This window comes from Coregonus lavaretus (assembly GCF_964263955.1).
Source record: "Coregonus lavaretus genome assembly, contig: HAP1_SCAFFOLD_1144, whole genome shotgun sequence".
NCBI classification, from domain to species: domain Eukaryota; kingdom Metazoa; phylum Chordata; class Actinopteri; order Salmoniformes; family Salmonidae; genus Coregonus; species Coregonus lavaretus.
The window spans coordinates 145,613-155,404 of record NW_028165236.1 but is presented as its reverse complement, the minus strand read 5'-3'; the positions used below and the strand labels follow the sequence as shown (position 1 = coordinate 155,404).

The window sequence follows — 9,792 nt, the reverse complement described above, 5'->3', positions numbered from 1 at the left end:
CACATATACTGTAATGTAGCAAATCTGGGGAGTAACCCCGCCCTCAGTCCAATGTCAGTCCAGTATGAAGGAAGTTAGTAGTTTCGCGAGCCAATGCTATCTAGCGTTAGCACAATGACTGGAAGTGTATGGGTATCTACTAGCATGCTAAACTACCTCTAACTTCCTTAATACTGGACACAGAGACATAAAATGGTATCCATGAGTTCATCTGACTCTGGGGAAGTAGATAAAGGGCATCATTACCAACATCCCGAAGGATCCATTTAACTGCTGAGCCAAGAGGTCCAAACCTCTTGACGAGGTTGCTTCTACAGTATGTCAGGGATTACCTTTCAATGACGTAGAAGTTGTCACCATCGTCATCTTCATCTATGATGTGTTCTCCTACCTCAAGGAACTTCTCAAACATGGCGTCTAGTACTTGGGAAAATTGTTCCTGTGACATGAGAAAACAAACCCATTACAAACTGAAACAAAGATCTGTGGATTATATTAAACTACAAGTGTATTAAATTAGAAAACACACATTGTATTGAGTATTTGTAATAGTAAGGCCACATTACCCATTACATATGCCACAGCATCATCACAGTACAGTACGTAGGATAAATGAATACTTGAACTTGATTCCTCTCTACATGCTGTTAAGAGTATTTAAAAATAACTGGCAGAAAAATCCCACAGTGCATTGGGCCATGACAAAGTTACAGGCCTCGGGCTACGGTCTGTTCTTTTTTCTGTGTACTGTTAGTGTGTGAGGTGTGTGTGTGTGCATACATGTGCCAATGTGTGTATTTGTGTGTGTTTGTGTATTTGTGTGTGTGGTTGTGTGTGTGTATTTGTGTGTGTGTGTGTGTGTGTGTGTGTGTGTGTGTGTGTGTGTGTGTGTACAGAGTATGTCAGTCCATTGAATCACAGCAGCCAGTGGGTGGAGGGGAAGAGAGGCCCACTCAGCCTTAAATGAGGGAATATGTATTCATTTTACCGGGTCCAGATTTTTGAACAGCAGGATGCCTCTGCAGGCCTCCTGTAGTCTCTGCCTCTGTTCATCTGTTTTAGGATGGGTGACCTGGGAAAACACACACATGCCACTCATGTTATTCACAGAGACATTTTGAGAGGAAACATCATTAACATGATGCCACCATAACTCATGCATACCCCAATGCACTAACTCCAATACTAATCAAGTACAATATCAAGTGGAATTGAGATCCTGATTCAGAAAAGATACTTGACACTTGATGCTTGTCATCCTGTATCCTGTTGTTCCTCTGTAATACACTTTGTTTTCAGTTGTACAGTAGCACTATTTTGAATGCTGATAATGGTACAGTCACTCCTCTGTCTGTCTGGGCCATCGTACCCTCTGATCTTTGTCTTCCTCATCTTCATCAGGGTTGAACGCCTCGGCACAAACTGTGGGATAGAGGAGATTAATGAAAGTTACTACAAGACATTCACATTCACTTAAAAGGCAATGCGTTGAGCAGAAATGTTCTGTTAAAAAGACATACAGTCATTCTGAAGCCATGTTGTCAGAAAAATGTTAAACAAAATAATCTGAGCTAGTCCATTTATTTAACTAGGCAAGTCAGTTAAGAACAAATTCTTATTTACAATGACGGCCTACACCGGCCAAACACGGACGATGCTGGGCCAATTGTGCGCCGCCCTATGGGACTCCCAATCACGGCCGGTTGTGATACAGCCTGGAAATCGAACCAGGGGGTCTGTAGTGACGCCTCAAGCACTGAGATGCAGTGCCTTAGACCGCTGCGCCACTCGGGAGCCCACGTTAACGATCCAAGACTACATGGGGTGAGAGTGAGATTCTGGTGTTTCCCAGGATTTCTTCCATGATCCCACTTATCGCAGTCATATAAGCAACTGTCTAATTCTGCTGAGATTTAGAGTCTTTGTGATAAACTTAACACCACACCATTGTTTAAAGTGTGGGGTCTAAAAAAGGTTTAATCAACGTGGCATTTGTATAAACATGTAGATATTATCTCCTTCCTGTGAACTTGCTCAATGCTCCGTGGCATCACTGAGAGATTTAGTAGACATATTAAAGCCTCACTCTTTAAATAGATCAGAGAGTGAGTTAACATCCAACTGAACCAGAGGTCAGTCCTTCTACTTGTGAAAGACAAAGCACATATCTATTGTTTACACATAACCTATATTGTATTTGGCTAGACTAGACCTTAATTCAACTTTTCCATTCGAAAGGAATCACACTATGATTTTTTATTATGTAAAATAAATTGTTTTTATATAGAGTCTGAAGACCTTTATTGATTTTATATAGAGTCTGAAGACCTTTATTGTTTTTATATAGAGTCTGAAGACCTTTATTGTTTTTATATAGAGTCTGAAGACCTTTATTGTTTTTATATAGAGTCTGAAGACCTTTATTGTTTTTATATAGAGTCTGAAGACCTTTATTGTTTTTATATAGAGTCTGAAGACCTTTATTGTTTTTATATAGAGTCTGAAGACCTTTATTGTTTTTATATAGAGTCTGAAGACCTTTATTGTTTTTATATAGAGTCTGAAGACCTTTATTGTTTTTATATAGAGTCTGAAGACCTTTATTGCAGTGTGTGGACAGCACTGATCTTTCTTCTTTTGTACCACACAAAAACAAGACTGGTATCCTGACCCCAATCTGAGACCTTAAAGGACGCTGGCCAGAGGACCTCTCTCTTCCACTCCCTTACCGCTGGCATGAGTCAGTATGGTTGACCAACCTAGCCCATCAGCTCCTAGATGCCTCCAGCCAACCATCATGTTACCAACCATGCAGGTAATGGTAGTCACTCCTCTGTCTGTCTGTCTGTCTGTCTGTCTGTCTATCTGTCTGGATTAATAACCTCAACCTCCCACACAAGAGACTAGGATTGATCCTCATCTCAACAGTGTCCTCCTGCACCTGGTTTGAACTCATGTCACCCTACCCATAATTCACTGATGTACTTCCTTCCTGGGCTTTGCTAACGGAAGATAGAGGCAACGGTGGTAATTCATCTCTACTATAAGCAGAGGCCAAATGGAACACAGTGGAGAAACAGTTATGATTAATGACCTCCGTGTTAATGCGTCAAATCTTTCCATATCAGTTACATTATCCAGGGGATTTTAATATCCACAACGTTTGGAGAGTTTACCTGTCCTACATACTCATGCTTACTCTTAAACAAAATCAAAAATATTATTCTGTGATTTTTACTAAAGAGTGGACCTAAAAAATTAAGTGCAGCCTGACTGCCAGCGTAACTTCAGATAGTATCCCTGAGTAAGAGGTTTGTTTTGTAGGTTGACTGCTGACTGAACGACTGCTGACTGAACGACTGCTGACTGAATGACTGCTGACTGAACGACTGCTGACTGAACGACTGCTGACTGAACGACTGCTGACTGAACGAACAGGCCAGACAGAGTTAGTGCTGTACTGTAGAAGATGGAAGATTCCTAGTAAAGCAGGTCAATTATTGAAATGGTGACGTTTCACTGCGGTGCTGACTGAATGACTGCTGACTGAATGACTGCTGACTGAATGACTGCTGACTGAATGACTGCTGACTGAATGACTGCTGACTGAATGACTGCTGACTGAATGACTGCTGACTGAATGACTGCTGACTGAATGACTGCTGACTGAATGACTGCTGACTTCAGGCTCTCTGGGTGGAGAAGCTAAACATACTGCAGCAAAAGAATATGCCTGCTAATAATGTTCAGGCTTTCGTTACAGCCCAGCAATAACACACCTGACTCAACAACAGATGTAACACACTCACCTGATGCTCTTCTAATGAATCGACTCATCACTGGAGCTGAAATAAGAGGAAAGCAAGATGTTAGGCATACATATAGGATTCATATCGGATTCATATAGGATTTATATAAGATTCATATAGGATTCATATAGGATTCATATAGGATCCATATATGATTCATATAAGACTCATATACGATTCATTTAGGATTCATATAAGATTCATATAGGGTTCATATATGATTCATATAGGATCCATATATGATTCATATAGGATTCAAATAAGACTCATATACGATTCATATACAATTCATATACGATTAATTTAGGATTCATATAAGATTCATATAGGGTTCATATAGGATTACAATCCTCTAAGGCCAAAGAAAGAAAGAGGACTTCCAATATTGCAGTGATACCATACAGAGGACATGTTCTGAGAAATGTATCAAAGCTGGCAACTGAATGATGGGTGAAAAGGACATTTATCTACTGTGGATTGTTATAACAAAATGTTAATCACAGATGCTTAATGCATATCCTCTTTCTTTGATAACTTCATCAAACCAGGTAAACCAGTCTACCCCCAAGCCATAAGACTCCTGAACAGCTAATCATGGCTACCCGGACTATTTGCACTGCCCCCCCACCCCATCCTTTTTACGCTGCTGCTACTCTGTTAAGTATTTATGCATAGTCACTTTAACTCTACCCACATGTACATATTACCTCAACTACCTCAACTAGCCGGTGCCCCCGCACATTGACTCTGCAACGGTACCCCCCTGTATATATAGCCTCCCTACTGTCACTTTATTTTACTGTATATATAGCCTCCCTACTGTCACTTTATTTTACTTCTGCTCTTTTTTTCTCAACACTTTTTTTGTTGTTGTTTTATTCTTACTTTTTTTTGTTTAAAATAAATGCACTGTTGGTTAAGGGCTGTAAGTAAGCATTTCACTGTAATGTCTGCACCTGTTGTATTCGGCGCATGTGACCAATAAAATTTGATTTGATTTGATTTGATTTGATTTAAATCATAACTGCTTTTGGTCAATATTGCCCATGCCGAGCTAACATGGCTGCCATAGAATTGGTGGTGTCATGTAAATGCATCATAATACTTCAAACTGTGTCAACTCTCTACTATATATTTGGCTCTGCATAACACCAGGTATGCAAGCACCCTTTGTTGGCCTAAAACTCCTAACAGGGAACAGCTGCTGAGTCCTTTGAATTGCATTTTGCTTCTCTGAACAAAATTTAATTGAGAATGAATTTAAAGCATCAATGAACCAAAGCAATTTAAAACACTTCGCTCTAGAACAATACCTTCACATGAAAAATACATGAGGTAAGAGGTCTCATCTCACCCATGAATACCTAGTTAGCCAGCCTCTCTCCCTCTCACTCTCTCTCTCTCTCTCTCTCTCTCTTTCTCTCTCTCGCTCTCTCTCTCTCTCTCTCTCTCTCTCTCTCTCTCTCTCTCTCTCTCTCTCTCTCTTTCTCTCTCTTTCTTTCTCTCTCTCTCTCTCTTTCTCTCCCTCTCACTCTCTCTCTCTCTCTCTCTCTCTCTCTCTCTCGCGCTCTCTCTCTCTCTCTCTCCTCTCTCTCTCTCTCTCCTCTCTCTCTTTCTCTCTCTCTCTTTCTCTCTCTCTCTATCTCTCTCTCTCTCTCTCTCTCACTCTCTCTCTCACTCTCTCTCTCACTCTCTCTCTCTCTCTCTCACTCTCTCTCTCGCTCTCTCTCTCCCTCCTCTGAATATAATTATGAGCTGAGGGTTTGGTTGTGTTGTGTAAGGGGGAATTATAGGTCCTCTCACGGGCCACGAAAAGTGCAGTCAAGGCTTGCCAGTAACAGGAAGATTGAACGCACCTGACTGCACCTGTCCTGGAACAACTATCTCTCAGGGTTTGTCCCGTAGCTACATTACTAATTGTTTATAAAAGAATAATCAGATGCAGACGTGATGGGGTTGAAGCGAGATGGAACTCAGTCTTTGATGAGCTCAGACTGTTTACTTTAGATTCACTGACTACAGAAGCCCAGGAGGCGCAACTTCCCACAATCCCATATGCATGTCGCACCAACATAAATCCGCAAAGGGCATCACACACTGTATCTCAGGGATAATCAACTAGATTCAGCCGCAAGACGATTTTTTATTGAGTGGATGGTCAGGGGGCCGGAACATAATTACAAATCATTTGTAGACTGCATTGACCGCAAGAAGCCCAAACAGATATAATATTTTACTAAGCGTAATCATTTCAAACCTTGTTTACATTTGTATACGATCACATACACTACCGTTCAAAAGTTTGGGGTCACTTAGAAATGTCCTTGTTTTCGAAAGAAAAGCAATTTGTTTGTCCATTAAAATAACATCAAATGTATCAGAAATACAGTGTAGACATTGTTAATGTTGTAAATGGCTATTGTAGCTGGAAACGACTGATTTTTAATGGAATATCTACATAGGCGTACAGAGGCCCATTATCAGCAACCATCAGTCCTGTGTTCCAATGGCACGTTGTGTTAGCTAATCCAATTTTATCATTTTAAAAGGCTAATTGATCATTAGAAAACCCTTTTGCATTTATGTTAGCACAGCTGAAAACTGTTGTGCTAATTAAAGAAGCAATAAAACTTATTGAGACTGGTTGAGTATCTGGAGCATAAGCAATTGTGGGTTCGATTACAGGCTCAAAATGGCCAAAAACAAATAACTTTCTTCTGAAACTCGTCAGTCTATTCTTGTTCTGAGAAATGAAGGCTATTCCATGCGAGAAATTGCCAAGAAACTGAAGATCTCGTACAACGCTGTGTACTACTCCTTTCACAGAACAGCGCAAACTGTCTCTAACCAGAATAGAAAGAGGAGTGGGAGGCCCCGGTGCACAACTGAGCAAGAGGACAAATACGTTAGAGTGTCTAGTTTGAGAAACAGGCGCCTCACAGGTCCTCAACTGGCAGCTTCATTAAAATAGTACCCGCAAAACACCAGTCTCAACGTCAACAGTGAAGAGGCAACTCCGGGATGCTGACCTTCTAGGCAGAGTTGCAAAGAAAAAGCCATATAAAAAATAAAATAAAAAAATTAGTCATTTAGCAGACGCTCTTATCCAGAGCGACTTACAGGAGCAATTAGGGTTAAGTGCCTTGCTCAAGGGCACATCGACAGATTTTTCACCTAGTCGGCTCGGGGATTAGAACCAGCGACCTTTCGGTTACTGGCACAACACTCTTACCCACTAAGCTACCTGCCGCCCATATCTCAGACTGGCCAATAAAAAGAAAGATTAAGATGGACAGTCTGAGATATGGCTTTTTCTTTGCAACTCTGCCTAGAAGGTCAGCATCCCGGAGTCGAGTTTCAGAAGAAAGTTCTTTGTTTTTGGCCATTTTGAGCCTGTAATCGAACCCACAATTGCTTATGCTCCAGATACTCAACCAGTCTCAATAAGTTTTATTGCTTCTTTAATCAGCACAACAGTTTTCAGCTGTGCTAACATAATTGCAAAAGGGTTTTCTAATGATCATTTAGCCTTTTAAAATTATAAACTTGGATTAGCAAACACAACATGCCATTGGAACACAGGACTGATGGTTGCTGATAATGGGCCTCTGTACGCCTATGTAGATATTCCATAAAAAATGAGTCGTTTCTAGCTACAATAGCCATTTACAACATTAACAATGTCTACACTGTATTTCTGATCAATTTGATATTATTTTAATGGACAAAAATAGCTTTTCTTTCGAAAACAATGAAATTTCTATGTGTCCCCAAACTTTTGAACAGTAGTGTACATCACTTTTGTTTTGAGCCGACTTTGCCGTCGGACAGAGCGGGGCACCTAGCTCACGCCAGGGAGGCAACCTGGTTCCAAATCAAATGTAAAAATCAACTTTCAGCCGGTGCAAAACACACCTACACTGGCGCCCAGGCGAGATTAATCTCTCCCCCTCATTGCGAAGAAGAAACTGACGTCCGTGGGCATGACGTAGCGTTTGGCCAGAGCAAGGAGTTTAGTTAGCCAGGCAAGTTGCAGCCCTGGGCGGCCTATCCTCCTAATAGCAGCCATCCAGACTTCCTCTTCAGTCAGGGTCCACGACCACTGAGGAATGGAATGCTAACCTGTCACAAACACTTTTTCCCCCCAACAGCTTTGCTTTCAGACCTACAGAGCTGTGCAATGCCAATCACATACTGTTGCATATTAAAAGCCTGAAAGGCTGGTCATTTATATGATGTCAGGTTTTCATCACTCTATTTGTTTCTTCATCAACTCAATTGGCTACGTAATAATGTAAAGTCCTACGTAATAATATAAAGGCCTACGTAATAATGTAAAGGCCTACGTGATTTTTTTGAGGACTGTATAGGCCTATTTTTGCTCTTGTTCCCTCTGTAGTAACTTGGCCTACATGCACTGTATAGCGCTAATGATGTCAAATGAAATCAAGATACGCTGTCGGTTAGAGATCAAAGGCTAGACAGCTGTACTGTATCTACATTAGTATGCGCATCAATCAGCCACCATGGCATGACCATATATGGGCAATACCGGCCCAGACAAAATCAAAGCCATGGTGTTGTTACAATGTGGCAAGCAATTCGAATGCTCATCACAAATCACTGGCTACATTCTCTCTAGGAGGCAAACATATTGCAATTGTAGGATTCAATTCCATCCCATTCTATTTATTTCCATTCCAATATTCCATTGGCTGCAGAATAGAGTAGAATATCGCCGTGGTTATTATTCTTTACCAATGAATTCCTCGTCGTCACTCTCCTCGTCCTCTCCATTTTCAGAATCGATCTGCATGGCTTCGTCGATGAAATTGACCGCTTTCCCACTGGGTCGCGTGGCCGAATTTTGGTCATTGCCAAACGCGGCCCCTGTGGTCTCACTGTCCTTCAGTTGGGTGAAATACTGCAAAGCGAACTCGAGCAAATCTCCCGGCTGATTCCGCAACACTTCCACAGTAAAGCTCTGCAACAGCTCCGTCAAGCCTTCAGGAATTTCTATACTCATTCCTGATGTCAAATCTATGAGAATTACGAATAAAATGTATACCTAATGTGCTTCCAAATAACGAAAGAATTATATTCAATTCAATTCCAAATACAAGAGACAGTAAAAATGAAACTGGGATAAACGCTTAATTGCCCGATGAATGTTTTATAATCCCCGTACAATGTAGAGAATCCTTTCAATATGTTGAATGAAAATGGAATCTTCTGCTGCTCCTGCTGGCTACAGGAAACCCAAGCATGTGACCCAAGAAACCATGGCAACCACCCACCCAGGGATCGCGTATGAGAGCGAGCTGCAGCAATGCATGGGATGGCAAAAACTGCAGTGGCATGTTGTAAGCGTTGACTCATTTAATGTAACCAAACAGAATAGCCTACTCATAGCAAAAAAAAAAAAAAAAAGTTTATATATATATATAAAGGAATACCATAATGGCACGTGATTCATAAATACACTCGAAGTCTTATAATGAATATGCATAAAGCAGCTGGCAATTGCTTCAGGCCATTCTATTCTATTCTACTCTGTTCTGTTTACAGTCATTGGTTCAAGCTGGACAAATGGTCACGCGTTACAGTAAATGGCCTATATTTTGTCTACTTTCCAACTACGTGTTAAATGATGTAAAGATAATTCCAGCTAAAAGCTAAAAAGGGAGTACAATTAGACTGGCACTTCCTGTTCTGACCCACTTCCTGTCTGTCTTTAGGGAGGAAACGTAATAAATCAGTCAGACTCATTTTACTGGGTTATTATCAAGGGACTAGGGCCTAGGCTTCTGTGCTGAGGAGATGACCAGCTTTCACAGTTAATACTTGGGTCCTTCCCTCTCAGACCCATTCTTACTGGGGATCGTCAAGGGACCTGTGGCCACTGTGCTGTAAAGGACTAGCTTGGTCCCAGATCTGTTTGTGTTTTCTTGCCAACTCCTTGTCAAACCAATGACTATGGTGG

General features: G+C 41.1%; 1 protein-coding gene across 1 annotated transcript; it reads right to left on the bottom strand.

The window, feature by feature from the left end:
• Positions 1 to 328: 328 nt before the first annotated feature.
• Positions 329 to 9,025, bottom strand: LOC311116097 (cAMP-dependent protein kinase type II-beta regulatory subunit-like; the record flags this gene model as incomplete). Its single annotated transcript, XM_084191225.1, has 5 exons — positions 8,568 to 9,025; positions 3,810 to 3,845; positions 1,370 to 1,422; positions 989 to 1,072; positions 329 to 439 (listed from the first exon to the last, which is right to left on the bottom strand). Exons 1-5 carry the CDS (start codon positions 8,833 to 8,835, stop codon positions 329 to 331), a joined length of 552 nt encoding a protein of 183 aa, XP_084047351.1. The 5' UTR covers positions 8,836 to 9,025.
• Positions 9,026 to 9,792: the final 767 nt, after the last annotated feature.